The sequence below is a fragment of the Pan paniscus genome, chromosome 9, assembly GCF_029289425.2.
Source record: "Pan paniscus chromosome 9, NHGRI_mPanPan1-v2.0_pri, whole genome shotgun sequence".
Taxonomy (NCBI): Eukaryota; Metazoa; Chordata; class Mammalia; order Primates; family Hominidae; genus Pan; species Pan paniscus.
In genome coordinates this window covers 38,655,050-38,670,516 of record NC_073258.2, presented here as the reverse complement: position 1 = coordinate 38,670,516, position 15,467 = coordinate 38,655,050, and the positions used below count along the sequence as shown (strand labels likewise).

General features: G+C 44.9%; 1 protein-coding gene across 9 annotated transcripts in view; it reads right to left on the bottom strand.

Moving 5' to 3' along the window:
* PRR5L (proline rich 5 like) overlaps window positions 1-15,467 on the bottom strand; it is a 169,688-nt gene that overhangs the window by 16,283 nt on the left and 137,938 nt on the right. For all 9 annotated transcript variants that reach the window (XM_055094281.3, XM_055094280.3, XM_055094278.3 and 6 more), the window contains 2 exons: window positions 11,506-11,597; window positions 2,508-2,648 (listed from right to left, as the gene is read on the bottom strand). In XM_055094281.3, coding sequence (XP_054950256.1) covers window positions 2,508-2,648; window positions 11,506-11,597 — 233 coding nt within the window. The remainder of the gene's footprint in view (window positions 1-2,507; window positions 2,649-11,505; window positions 11,598-15,467) is intronic.

Sequence of the window (15,467 nt, the reverse complement as noted above, 5' to 3'; positions counted from 1 at the left end):
AGTTGCCTAGAAAGTCTAAGTGGAGGTAGGAAGACAAGGGCTAAGGGATGGGGAGCAATCCAGCTCTCTTATAAATGAGTACAAGACCTTGAGAAAGGTCGCCACCTTCTCTGAACCTCCATCTCAGCTGTGAGATGGGGAAAATAATGGTATAGACACAGGAGGAACCATTTCCTTGCCTGACTTTCTGGAAATTCGCCATGATCCCAGAGCTTCTTTGACTGTACTTCCCTCTGCCAAGAGAAGAAGCCCTACATGACGGTCACCAACATGGGTGTGAAGTCAGGGACCCAGCATCAGTCCTGCTCAACCTTCTACTAGCTGGTGCTATATTCCCTGGACAGTGTTTAATTAATACCTATTATGTGCCAAAGACTGTGCTGGGTGCTGAGGGCACAAGGGCAAGGAGAAAACATTGACCTGCCTTGATTAGACAGGGGTTTGAGGACCCCGGAAGACAAAGTGTTCTGAGCAGGAGGAATGGTGATCACAAAGATCCCACGGCAGCCAGGAGAAGCCAAGAAGACCAGAGCAGTGGGTAAGTCAGGTTCCAGGCAGGGATGGAAGGGTGGGAGATGCTGAAGGCCAGGGTACAGACTTGGGCTGTTTTTCTAAGATTGATTGGAAACCACTGAAGAGTTTGAGGCCGTCCCATGGAGAGCAAATGGGGGTGGGGACCAGAGTGCATGAGGGTAGATTCTCCTGGGCAAGCAGTCTCACCTGTCTTTGGGGACTCAGGGGTATGATGACAGCTTTCTCATATGGCTGCAGGGCTACCTGGCACAGGGCCCGGAATGTTGGAATGTGATAGACACAGGCCCTCCTGTTCCAGCAGCAACAGGTGAGAGTCTTCACCTGCAGGACTGGATCAATTCTCCTTCCCACAAAACCAAACAAACCGCCACCGCCCAAAACACAAAGGAATCGCTTCTCAGCCCTAAACTATTATAAACTGATATGGGAAGATGGGAGCCCAACTTTCTGAATTTTCCTATCAGAATCCCAAAGGGCTCATTTTCAAGACTCCTTATTCAGGAAGCATGCTCTAATTAAGGCTTCTCAGACCCGAGCCCCACATGCATTTTTCTATCCCCCTCCTTCTCCATCTCTTCCATAAAAATACTTGACCTGGCATTCCGGCCAATTATACCCACCCTCATCCTATTAGGCAACTCTTCCTCCTCTCTAATTACAGGAAAGGGGGAGAATGCCCAGAAGGATGGCCCAGCTTCAAGGACTGAAAGAGAACACCAGCTGGGGGATGTGGGGGAAGGATTGGGGCCCCAATGCCTGACATTCCATCACTGCTGTGAGAGCAGCAAGGGGTCATCACTAGCCTGATCAAGGATGAAGCCATCTTCCCTGAGGAAGGGCTCAGAGCTAATGCTGCAGCATCTGAACTTGTTACAGAGGTGAAGAGGCATAGTAGTCACCTCTTGGGGGTGTCCCTAGCCAAAAACCCTACTCGTCGAGAATTGTGTGCCCCCACCCATAGGAATGAGTTTGCCAAGGCCATGTTTATACTGCTTGATCTTATTCAAGGGTCATGGCTGATTGGGCAAAGAGGAATCATCTAGCCCAAGCTGGACCAATTAAATTATTTCCTCTGGGGAGGAAGCATGGTGTGCATAATTCCAAATCTTACTGCCTCTTCCTAACTGAGGGACCTCAGGCAAGCACACAAACTTACTAGGTTTCATTTTCCTCACCTCTAAAATGGGAATAACAATGCCTACTTCATACAGTGATTGTCTGGATTATCTGATTAAGGAAACAACACACTTAATGTCCTTGGCCTGTGCCTGGCACATAGCCAAGGACCAATGTGTGTTAGCTCAAATTCCTAGTATTGATTTAGAATTGGGATTGAGTGACACTAGGCAGCCACTGGGCAGTCTCTTACTGGAAGCACATCAGCTGTGAGGTGTCACATTCGATCAGGTGCAAACCAAACACAGAACATAAGCCTGCAGGGAGAAAAAGACCAAGTCCAGGAAAGATAGGATAAGATGAAGACAGACAAAGTAGCCCAGATACAAGTAGAGACTAGAAAGTAGAGAAAGGATGGTGGCTTCATGGCCTGAGACAGCCTCATTCCTGGTTGTAATCCCTCCTGAAGTCCATCTGCCCTAGGAGCTTTTCAGGGAGTTCCTCATCTGCTTAAGCTAGGCCAAAGTGTATTCTTTGCTGTGACTTGCAACTTGTGGCTCCCTGGCATCACTGGAGAGGGGAAAAGGGCATCTACTTCCTGAATGAAAGACTATGCTTCCCTCATTCCCCAGTGTGGTTCTGGCACCAAGCACAGCACCAGGACCTAACAGGTGCTCAGTGAATGCACCTCAAATGAACAAATGAATGAATGAATGAACACGGGCCAACAAACTAAATAGTAGTAAGCCAAGCTAAGGTGCTCTGGTCACTAGTTTCCTTCCCCCTCATCTCAGAAAGGCAATCTCTTCCCTCGCTCCCTCCCTCTGCCTTGGGGCAAGTCTCCAGCACAGCCTCACCTGCAGGATGAGCAACATCTGGACAATGGACGAGGGCAGCTTGGACTGGGCCAGCAGCAGCAGGTCACCCAGCTTCACCTTCAGCAAGACTAGGTCTCGGAAGCCCAGCAGGGAGATCTGGCGGATAGTCAGCTCCTGGCCCTAGAGGGGACAGAGGAGAGAGGGCCGGGAGGTGAGAGCTTACTGAATCTGCCACCGACCATGTGGGGTTCAAGACAACACATGTTTATATAGCACCAAAGATGGGATGAGGCGTCTGCAAGGGCCAGTGTGTCTTTCAAAGAGCCAAAGACCTGGCTCCTCTAGAATTAAAATGCTGTTAAGATAAGGCATGACTCAACCTGCCTACCTAAGTGACCGAAAGACAATACAAGGCACATATAATCAGGGCCACACTATTATAAGTGCTATGAGTGGTCATGAAGGAGAGAAAGAGAAAGATGGGAGAAACAAAGAGAAGATCAATACTACCTCCCTACATTCAAGGCCGTTTTCTCAACTTCATCTATAATATATCTGAACATCTATCATACAAATAAAGAAGGAAAACACAGGACCTCTTAGATTGTTGTATAAATACTGGTAATTTAGGAAGAAAATAAATAGGAAAGTAGGAGAAAAGGGATTTGTTCAATTGTGGGGATGGGGTAGGGAGCAGAAGGTGAAAATAATAACTATAAATAAGCTAACATGTATTAAATTCTATGTGCTAGGCATGATTCTACATAGTTTAGATGTCAACATGTGTAATCCCCACTACCACCCTTTGAGATAGGTACCATTATAAAACCCATTTCACAGATGAAACACCCAAAAACCCAGAGAGTTACTCTAATTCAACCAAAGTACAGCTGCGTTTCAAACCCAAACTTCTTGATTTTAGAGCTGCTCAAGTTTCCCAAGACCAAAAGAAAAAGGAAGGTGCACTTTTCAGTCTCCTTTACACAATACATACAACATGCACTAAAAATCGGTTGTTCTTGGTAGAGCCAAACCCATTTCACAGATGAAACACCTGAAAACCCAGAGACTTACTATAATACACCCAAAGTAGAGCAGGGTTTCAAACCCAAACTTCTTGATTTTAGAGCTCAAGTTTTTCAAGAACAAAAGAGAAAAGAGGGTGCATTTTTCAGACTCTCCTTTGCACACATACATACAAATGCACACTAAAAGTTGGTTGTTCCTGGTAGAACCAAAGACATCATTAGGGTACCCTCCCAAGCTGACCAAGGTTTAAGGATGTTTTATATTTCCTGCAACTCCGTAGAGTTTTATAGAAACATGGTCAAGAGTGGTTTTGCTATCTCCATATCCCCTGACCCCCCACATCCAACAGATACACACAATCACCACCCATACCTTTCAATACTATAAAAAATTATAAATAGAGCTCACATTATGTTGGGTGCTTTAAATAAGTTATCTTATAATGAGAGACTTTGATTGGGTTTTATTCCTTCAATATCTTTTAAAAGTTCGCCAGTTGGTACTACCTCTGTTGGATGGATTGATGGACAGAGATGCTGAGGCAACAGGAGAGAGCCAGCATTAGGCAGCATTATTCTGGCCAGGTCCTGGCTCTTGCTCCTTTGTGATGCTGGAAGCAGAGGGGACATAAACAACTTTTTGTTCACAACCTTCCAGGGAAGTGAACAATAGAACTGTCTGATTTAAACTATAGAATGTGGGAAGAGAGAAAAAGGAAGACTGGGGCAGGCAACCTTCTAGAAACTAGAACAGCAATTCTGGTGGGAAGGAAAGACTGCAAAGCAAAAGGAAACAATTCTAGGACCTCCTGCTCCAACAACTGCCAAATCACTTTCCAGAACTGATTATCTAGGAATTCCCTAGAAGGTCATCAAGGCATCCCGAAGGACTCTTCATTCCCCTGAACTGCACTCCAAATAGACAATTATTTTGCCTTATTGTTTTTGGTTTTGTATTTATATTATAAAACATTTAAAGGCAAAGATTAAAACAGATCAGAAAAGGGGCTTAAGGTAAAGTTACAAGTCCTCTTCATCTAATCTCTTATTCTCACTCCACACTGGTAACTGCTCCTTGAGGTTTTTATTTATATTCTGGATTTCTCCAGAAAGTTCCTATATCCACAAAATCACATATAAAACCTTTAAACCCACACAGAGATTATACCCCTCCTACTGTTCTGCAGCTTGCTTTTGTTTCACTTTGTATATTTTGGACATCTTTTCATACCAGCACATATTGACCTCCCTCACTTGTAAGGCTGCGTAATATTCTACCACTATATGAACACACTGTGTGTAACCAACCATCTCCTGACCAAGATGCTTTCATTTGCACACGTGTGTGTGTGTTTCAAACATATTTATCCATGCCACGTTGGGCATATTTTATCAGCATATCCAGATTATTCTCCTGCAAAGGAAAATTACTCAATCCAAATATGCCTTTTAAAAGTCTTAAAAAAATACTGCCATGTTGCTCTCCAAAAAGATTGCATCCATTTGTACTCCCAGCAACAGTGTATAAGAGAGCCTACTGTCTTACACCAACTAGGGGGATGATTTCCTAAGTAGGATGACTAGGAAAATACAGCTCATAACCCCACTTAGGCAACTCTCAGGAGCTGTGCCCACACTTCCATAACAGTGCCAGTATATGGTAGACACTCAACAGTCACCCATTGTCAACTCATCTGCTCAGCCCATGACGTGGGAAAAGCTCATCCAAATAACTGGATTATCTGCTGTGATTCCAACACATTTTATTGTGCAGAGAATAATAATGATAATGATATTGATGATGATGGTGACAATTCTTAAGCCCTTACTGTGTGTCATATGCAAAATTAAGTGCTTTTCAAGTATTATCTCACTTACGCTTCTTAACACTCCTGTGAAGCAAGTTTTATTATTTTCTAGAAGAAAACCAAGGTTCAGAGAAGCAAAGTTATCTTCCCAAGAATATCAAGATGATAAGTGGCAGACTGACGATGTGAACCCAGGTCAGTGACATGGTTTGGATATTTGTCCCCTCCAAATCTCATGTTGAAATGTTTTCTCCAGTGTTATAGGTGGGGCCTAGCAGGAGGTGTTTGGGTCATGAGAGCGGATCCCTCATGAATGGCTTAGGTGCCCTCCCCTTGGTGATAAGTGAGTTTTCAATTAATTCACATGAGAGCTAGTTGTTTAAAAGAGCCTGGTGCCTCTTCCCCCATCTCTTGCTTCCTTCTCTCATCATGTGATACACCGGCTCCCCATCACCTTTCTGCCACGGTTATAAGCTTCCTGAAGCCTCACCAGGAGCAGATGCTGGTACTGTGTTTCATATACAGCCTGCAGGACTGTAAGCCAAATAATAAACCTTGTTTTTTTAAATGAATAAATTACCCAGTCTCAGGTATTCCGTTGTAACAATGCAAAATGAACTAATACAGAAAATTGGTGCTAAGGAGTAGAATGTTGCTATGAAGATACCTGAAGGTGTGGAAGCAGCTCTGGAACTGGGTAATGAGCAGAGGTTGGAAGAGTTTGGAGGGCTCAGGGCTCAAAAGATGACAAAAAGACAAGGGAAGGTTTGGACCTTCTTTGAGACTAGTTAAATGGTAATAACTAAAATACTGATAGAAATAGGGACAGCAAAGGCCAGGCTGAGGTGGTCTCAAGTGGAAATGAGGCAGTTATTGGGAACTGGAATAAAGATCACCCTTTTTATGCCTTAGCAAATAATTTGTCTGTATTGTGTCCATGCCCCAGGGGATTTGTGGGAGGTTGAACTTAAGAGTGATGACTTAGAGTATCTGGTAAAATAAATTTCTAGGGCGGGCACAGTAGCTCACACTTGTAATCCCAGCACTTGGAAGGCCAAGGCGGGTGGATCACAAGGTCAGGAGTTTGAGACCAGCCTAGCCAGTATGGTGAAACCCCATCTCTACTAAAAATACAAAAATTAGACTGGCATGGTGGCAGGCGCCTGTAATCCCAGCTACTTGGGAGGCTGAGGCAGGAGAATAGCTTGAACCCAGGAGGTGGAGGTTGTAGTGAGCTGAGATTGTGCCACTGCACTCTAGCCTGGGTGACAGAGTGAGACTCTGTCTCAAAAAAAAAAAAATTATAAGAAGCAAAGCATTCAAGATGTGGCATGGCTGCTTCGAACAGCCTAAGATCAGGAATAGGTGTAAAGGAATGACTTAAAGTTGGAACTTATAATTAAAAGGAAAACAGAGCATAAAAATTTGGAAAATTTGCAGCCTGGCCATGCAGTGAAGAAGGAAAAGGCATTTGCAGGAGAGAAATATAAGAGAGCTGTGGAACAGTCACTTCCTAGAGAGATCTGCATGACTAAAAGGGAAACAGGTGCTGATAGCCAAGACCAGAGTTTAAAAAAGGCATTGAAGTCATTTCAGAAACCTCTGGGACAGTCCCTCCCATTACAGGCCCAGAAGCCTAAAGGAAATAATGGTTTTGGAGGCCACGCTCAGGGAATGCCTAGTGCTACCTCAGGACACTGCTGCCCACATCCCAGTTCCTCTGGCTCCAGCAGTGGCTCAAAGTGCCCCAGGTACCATTCCAGCTGTTACTCTGGAGGGAGCAAGCTATAAGCCTTGGTGGCTTCCACATAGTGCTAAGTCTACAGGTGCACAGAGTACAAGAGAGAAGGAGGCTTTGCAGCTTCCACCTAGATTTCAGAAGATGTATAGAAAAGCCTGGGTGCCCAAGCAGAAGCCTACCACAGGGGTGGAGCCCCCACAAAGAGACTCTACCAGGGCAGTGCCAAGGGGATATGTGGGGTTGGAGCCCCTGACACTTCCTAGTGGAGCCGTGGGAAGGGGGTTCTTGCCCTCTAGACCCAAGAAGGGTAGAGCCACCGGCTTGCACCCTGAGCCTGGAAAAACCACAGGCACTCAACTCCAATCTGTGAGAGCAGACCCAGGGGCTGGAACCCTTCAAAGCCACAGGGGCAGAGCTGCCCAGGGCCTTGGGAGCCCATCCTTTGCATCAGTATGCCCTGGATGTGGAACATGGGGTCAAAGACTGTTTTGGAGCTTTAAGATTTAATGTCTGCTCTGCTGTGTTTCAGACTCAAGTGGGGCCTGCTGTCCCTTTCTTTTGGCAAAATTCTCCCTTTTGGAATGGGAATGTGTACCCAATGCCTGTGCCACCATTGTATCTTATAAGTAAATAACTTATTCTTGATTTTACAAGCTCATAGTTGCAAGGAACTTGCCTTGAGTCTCAGATGAGACTTTGAACTTTTGATTGAGTTGATGCTGGAATAAATTAAGACTTTAGGGGACTATTGGGCAGGAATGATTGTATTTTGCGATGTGAGAAGGACATGAGATTTGGAGTACCAGGGGCAGAAAATATGGCTTAGATATTTGTCCCCTCCAAATGTCGTGTTGAAATGTGATCTCCAATGTTGGAGGTGAGGCCTAGTAGAAGGTAGAGTCATGGGGACAGATCCCTCATGAACGGCTTGGTGCCCTCCCCTTGGTAATGAGTGAGCTCTCACTCTTTAGTGAGTTTTCACTCTATTAGTTCTCACTCTATTAGTATGAGAGAGCTAGTTGTTTCAAAAAGTCTGCCACCTCCTCCCTGTCTCTTGCTTCCTCTTGCCGTGTGATACACTGGCTCCCCTGTTGCCTTCTGCCATGAGTGAAGGCTTGCTGTGGCCTCACCTGGGGCAGATGCTGGCAACTACACTTCTTGTTCAGCCTACAGAACCATGAGCCAAACAACCCTCTTTTCTTTATAAATTACCCAGTCTCGGGTATTCCTTTATAGCAACACAAACAGACTAACACAGTCAGTCATGAGCTAACTCTGCAGCTCATGCTTTGAACCACTTTGTTCCTCTTTGGCGCTGCTCCCCCTCCCTCATTTCTTCCCCAGATTATTCTGTTGCCATCATTTCTTCATATGAAATACCTGTAGTCATTTGGGTCTAGACTGGGCATGGGTAGTTATAGCACTCACCTGGAGAACATGATGGATTTTGCCTTTGGGACTTCTAAGCCCATGGTTAAACATTACACTCTCAGAAGAAAAGGCCTGGATTTATAAGTGACCAGCAGGGCATACTGAATCAGTACCTAGTACCTCCTGTGTTTAAAGGTGAGTTTAACCGGGCCAAGGACAGCAACATGCCACAACCATTTATGTTAGAACTGGCTCCAATATCCCAATCTCTCAATATCTAAATTCCTCCCCAGCATAGGCGGGGGGGAAGTTTTATCTTCAGAACTCCTCGCTGGTTCCCAACCCATAAAGGCCTTTTCTATATGCAGAATCTGGCCTTTGATGCAAGCAGAAAATACTTTTAAGGGAGGGTATGGGGTACCCGGTTTATACCAACCTGCCACATAAACAAGTTAATCATTGCTTTCTTGCTTTCTTAGAGAATCATTGCTTTCTTAGAGGATCATTTGGGGCCATTAACCAGAGCACTGGCTTGTTACCAGGCCTTAGCCATCTCTTAGGCCCACAATGAATCAGAGAAGGAATTCCTACTAATCCAGAATTCACTTTTCTGTTCTTGTTTTAGGCTTGATGGGGAAAGCATAACAAAACCAAGCCTGTCTCCTCACAACCTACGTACTCCAAAAAAAATAACAGTGCATATCCCTGTTACCCAAATGCCATCCAGTTTCTCTAGGCTAAGCACAAAGAAAAAGTAAAGCCTAAGAGATACAGTCCTATAAAACTATAAATATGTGAACCTGGATCAGCTGAGAACAAAAAGGAGGAGGAAGGCACAGTTTGCCTTTTTCTGGGTATGCTATATACCTTTGATGACCATTTGCTGCAGATCTTCGCCACCTCCCCGGAATATTCCCTGTCCACAATCTGAATATGGACATGCCCACCTCACCCAAACCCAATTCAGCTAATTGAATAAAGCAGGGTTAGCACATGCGAATGGCCTCAGGAGTTGACAGGAAAAGGGAAGCCAGCAAGGTGGGGGCCATGGCAAACTCGAGAAGAGAAGCAGAATTCAAGTCAGTCATTGGGGAGTGAGGAGGTGAACAGGGGCAATATTAATTGTTGCCAGATCTTACCATCTTCCAAGAGAACCAAAACAGAGCTATCCTTAGACCCACATGTCTGGGCTCCTGCCTGGCTCTGAGCTTTTAAAACCCCCCTCCCCCACCTTTGCCCTCTTGACTATACTGGGGCTGTGTCCACCCAGATTCCGCACTCTCCATTCTAGAACCATCTGGACACCTGCACCCTGGAATTCCCTATACAAATGGCCTGAAGAGAGACCCAGGGCCCCTCGAAATGGTGGTACCATGTTGCTGTCCTGGGTCTGGTTCAGTTTGCCTTTAAACACAGGAGGCGCCAGGTACTGAATGAACATGCCCCTTTGTCCACCTACAAATGCAGGTCTTTTCTGCACACCCCTTCTAGTAGGGTTGCCAGATAAAACACAGGATGCCCAGTTAAATTTGAAGAGTTTTTCAGTATAAATATGTCCCAAATATTGCATTATTTGCTTATATATGCAATTCAAATATAACTCAACATCCTGTAGTATTTATTTATTTCGAGACAGGGTTTTGCTCTGTCACCCAGGTTGTAGTGCAGTGGTGCAATCTCAGCTCACTACAGCTTCAATCATCTGGGCTCAAGTGATCCTCCTACTTCAGCTTCCCTAGTACCTGAGACTACAGACACAAGTCACCATGCCTGGCTAATTTTTTTTAATAGAGATGGGTTGTCATCATGTTGCCCAGCCTGGTCTCAAACTCCTGGGCTCAAGTGATCCACCCACCTCAGCCTCCCAAAGTGCTGTGCCCGGCCAACATCCTGTATTTTTATTTGCTTAATCTGGCAACCTTATCCCCATGCCTATCTTCCTGAGACAAGACTCACTGATGGCTGATGAGCGACTACTGTAAGGAAGGGGAAGGTTTCTGCAGGCTACAGGACAGAAGCTTCTACCTGTACTATCTTACTGGAAATGTTATGGGGTGGGTCTAACATGGAAAATGGAATCTATAAGCATAACCTCCCAGGTTTTAAATATTTGACAAATGTTTTCAGCAATCCAAAATTCCTTTAAAACACTGTTCAGACCAAACAATCTATGTGGTATAAGGTCATTCTACCCATTGCTTAATGGCTGTGTTCCTCTGCATATGACGCCCACACTTCAACAATACCTAATTACATACGAAGCCTCAACCCCAGTGGGAGGAGAGAAAAGTGAGTACACTGCAGCTTAAGTGAGAGAGACATGTATTTTGGAGAGGAACATCTATGGGTCAACCTCCCTTAGTGGTGGCTTCAACCTGGCAGTGACCATCGTGGTATTAGCTCTACAGAGACAAGGGGGCAAGGATATCAACACAAATGGTAGGAGTGGAGATCACAGAATAAGAATACTAGAGGTGTCTTTCATATTTTATTCTAAATTCCTTGTTTCGTAGGAGATACAATGGAGCTATGCTCACAGAAGATAAATGACTCTGCCCAAGCCCACACTCTTGAATCTAAGTCTACAGATTCCTAGTCCAGCATTCTTCCTACTAAATCACGTAGGATCCCTTACAGAGGAACACGGAATGTTACTCCTTTTTCATAATTTGAATGCGACAGCAAACTTGCTTTAAAATTGTGCTTCACAAAAAAAAGGAGGGGGGGAGAGAAGAAAGATAGAGGCAGGGGAGAAGGAAAGAAAAGAAACAAGAAATCTCCCTTCCCCCATCTTCTGTACTTCTGAAAACTAAGAAAAACAAACCACTCCAAGAATATAAAGACATACTCAAAACCAAGAGGGTAACAAGAGCCTACAAATTGCTAGTTATGCAGGCACTCTTCTTCACTTGAAGTTAGGCACTAAATATAGAACCAGAGAGCCCTTAAACAATCTCTAAACTCCTTAACCAATGCAAGCACCCAATCTCCAAGTTTTCTCCCATTTACCAGGAGCCCTCAGGCCGCAAGGGCCAGGAGAGAAGACAGATCGCTGAGGATGGCAGGAAGTGTTCCCCAATGAGACTAACCTGAACTGGATAAAATATTGCCTGCAGGGTAGGGAGAGTCTCAGTGAAGAAGTGGTCCCAGACTTCAGCCAGAACCTCAATGCGATTTTCACCTACAAGAGGGCGAGAAGATGGGAAGGGAGGAAGAAAGAAAAGAATTCGTCATTACTTGTAGGAGAGGCCAGAAGACAGTTCCACATAAAATGTCAAGCTGCACATGCTAAAAAACTTGCAGCCAGGAGCTATTAAAGCCCAGAGAGCAGAGGTGTGGTGCTACAGGATCTTAATTCCAGGCTAAGACCAACAGAAATTCTCAGGGCAGAAATATATTCCATCTCACAAGGGTGCATGTATTGATCCTAACTCTCTGGTCTTACTAATAAGTAATCTAAACTTACTAGTCTTCACTAGTAAGACTCTGAATGGGAGGCACAGCATTAGGTGTGGGGAGGAAAGAGAGTGCATTACTTACATTTGATCTACAAGGTTTTCCTATAGTAAATGTAGGACTGGGTGGGAAAACTCAACTGAAAATATGCAAATATGCCTTTCCATCCTCCAATCCAGAAAAGGGAGCTGACATCTTAAAATCACATAGTAATTGTTATTACATGAATGGTTACAACATTATACAGCACTATGCTAGTTTACTTACCTATAAGATATCTCATGACTAGACTCTAATACCCCCGCTTTACAGGCTCAGAGAGGCCAACTAACTGCCCCAAAGTCACACAGCTCGAAGGCAGAGCTGTGATTCCAGAACCCATGCTCTTGGCCAGTCTTATCCAGGAAGATCATGTGCACAGCTATATACTGTTTTGTTTTCTTACTCATTAAGATACTGGCTTTATTCTGGGTTTCAGCTGTCAATGGAGAGAGGCAGAAAGAGAACTTGGAAACTGTTTCCTCCACCCACTTTACAGTAACTGGGAAGGCAGCATTCTCTGAAAAGCTGTCCCTACTCACCCTGAGGATCAGGAAGCCTAAGCTATGGCCAAGTGTCCCTGCTACCCCAGGCTGGAGAGCACACAGGTCACCCAATGCCATCAGAAGGCTGTGTGAGGAACTCTGCACCTCCAGGAAAGACGGGCCCTGGCAGAGAGGAGCCTGCACAGCAGTTGCTGTTTAATGACCTAGATATCAGAGCTGATATTGGTCACTGCCTCTGCTCATCCCAGGCAGAGAAACTGGGTCAGCCAAGATTAGACACTGAGAGACGCGTTTGGCAAGACACTGCCCGTTCCACTGAATAAATCTTGAAAGATTCATTTGGCGCCTCCCGTCTATTAATTTAATGGGCAATAAAAGCAGTGGCTGGGGAGAGATAATAGAACAAGGGCATGACTAGTAGCCAGGAGGTCCAAAGATGTGCAGATTTTGAAAGGTCAGGGTGAAATTCACAGGGGGAAAATGCAAATCCAGGGCACCCTCAACTTTCCTGTGCAAACCACTGATCACACTTTATCGGAACAGCTTATTCACTTCTTCTCTGTCTCGTCACTGGAACGGGAGTGGGAATGGAGCCCCATCTGTCTTGCTCATCATAGTGCTTAGCATGGTGCAGCCACTTCAATAAATCAATCTTTTAAAATCTTTGCATGAATGGATGGAAAGTGCCAAGTGTATAGATTTTTGCAGATACTGGGGCTGGTGAGTGGAAGGAGATTACCATTTAACCCAAATATGGGACAGTGTAGAACAGGACTTAATAGTTAGCATGAACATTTTCCTTTGCTCCTAGGATAAAGAAAACATCAATAATATGATCTACACAGCCCAGGAGAATCTGCCTCCTCCTTCTGGGTCTTGATCCTCTCTTTTGTATTCCTGTCAGCCTTTGGGCTCTAATCATCCCTCTTTCAGTCACCATTCTCTGTCATGCCACAGGGCCTTTGCATATGCTAGCCCTTCTGCCTTGACTGCTCTTTCTCTCCCTTCTTTACCTAACCTACTTCTGTTTATCTTCCTAGTTGCAGCTTGAACATCACTTCTAGGGGAAAGTCTCTCCCCATTGGTCAAACCACCCCGCTGCAGATTGTATTCTTAGTACTTGTGCTAGGTACAGTTTTATACTTGGTGATGATTTGATTCATGTGTGAGCTCCATGAGGGCCTGTAATGCTGTGATGGTTTTTCTGATTCCTGACTCCCCAGCACCTAGCAAAGTACTGGCTCATAGTAGATAATCAAATAAACATTTGATTGAAGCAGTCACCATCCTCTTTCAAATATAGGCTATGCTGTTTCACTGCAGGGAGGAGGAGGGGGAAGTCTAAAAGGACCCTCTCACAATCTGAGTCACCCTGGTTCCTAGAATCAAGGTGAACTCCAGCACCTGGATAATTTACCCCAAAGGGCAAAAGGTTACTCCAGCTTCTTTGTTGATGTCCCTTATCTTAAGCCTTCTACAACCAAGACAAGCAGAGGCCCTCTTGACCTGAAGGAGGGGAAGAAGAGAGAACCTTGCAGGTCAGCACTGGTGCCTACTTACTCCCCCTTTCAATGCCAAGACAGGATGCTCATTGGCACACAAGGTAATTCTGCAACCCAGCAGCAGTAAGACGCCTCCCGAGAACCCAGGTCTAATTGCTGGCTGCAAACTTCAGAGAGTAAGGGAGGTTTTGGAAAGTGTTCGGAGAAGAACATCTGACAGACACAGACACAGCAACAGGGTAGCCCTGGGGGAGAAAGAGTTAAAGAACACAGGTGCCTTCCCTTCCAGAAACAGCCCATAAGTCAAGGACTTAGCTCCCTGCAAAAATGAAGGGGGTTGGATGGATGGTTCTAGGTGACCGTCCTATAAATCTGCCCTCTAATGTAACGCAGCAGTTTAGGTCACCAGAAGTATATAGGTAAGTATAAGAAACTTCCTAAGACTCAAGGTCACTAAGGCTCTAGAAAAGTTGAAGTTAACATGGCATCTTCTGCCCACAAAACAGCAATAAGTGGATATGAACAGCCACCTGTCTTTTCTGCATCAGCAAAGAAGGGGTGTGTATATATAGACATGTAAGTACCTAAGCGGAGATGTCGACAAAGAGGAGTTTGTTCAGTGACTGGACAGATCATATTAATTGTTTTCAAACTTTGTTTTATAGCAAATTTTATCCAAACACAATTTTTCTTGGAGTTCTAATACATAAAATTAAAAAGTAGAGATGCCTGGTTGAAGATGGCAGAGTCCCTTAAAGGTTCCCCACATGCCTATTCACTGTACAGAAAAGGCCCCAACACCCAGAACTCTAGGACTAGAAGAGACTCAGAGAATATGCCAGGCCTGGTGCTCTCAGGCCATGCCAGGGCAGGGGGACAGAATCTTGGATGAACTTTGTTCATCCTGTCTAGCCCCATTTCTGAGTTTTCACTCTGAGTGTATCTATGATGAGGGTTACTTGGGTGAGAGACATTCAACTTCCCCTTTTAAGGGCACTTGAACCTCTGGTTTTATTCAGTATCTTTTTCATAGAGCTGTTTTTCCACATTTCCAGGAGCTTGTAATAACTCCCCAGATAACATACATACAATTAATATGGCCAGGGATAATGTTTCCTTTCCCTCCCTTTACCACGCAGTTGTCTTCCACATTTTTGTACTAGCCTGACTCCAAAATGCAAAAGAGGGCTGGGCACCGTGGCTCATACCTGTAATCCCAGCACTTTGGGAGGCCAAGGCGGTGGATCATTTGAGGTCAGGAGTCGAGACCAGCCTGGCCAACATGGTGAAACGCCTACTAAATATACAAAAATTAGCTGGGCGTGGTGGCACGTGCCTGTAATCCCAGCTATTCAAGAGGCTGAGGCATGAGAATCACTTGAACCTGGGAGGTGGAGGTTGCAGTGAGCCGAAATCATGCCACTGTACTCCAGCCTGGGCCACAGAAGTGAGACTCTGTCTCAAAAAAAGAAGCAAAAGAGCCACTAAATTCTTGGTCAAAGCAAGTCACCTAAGAATAAGCCCCTTCCTTTGACACATGAGAGGATA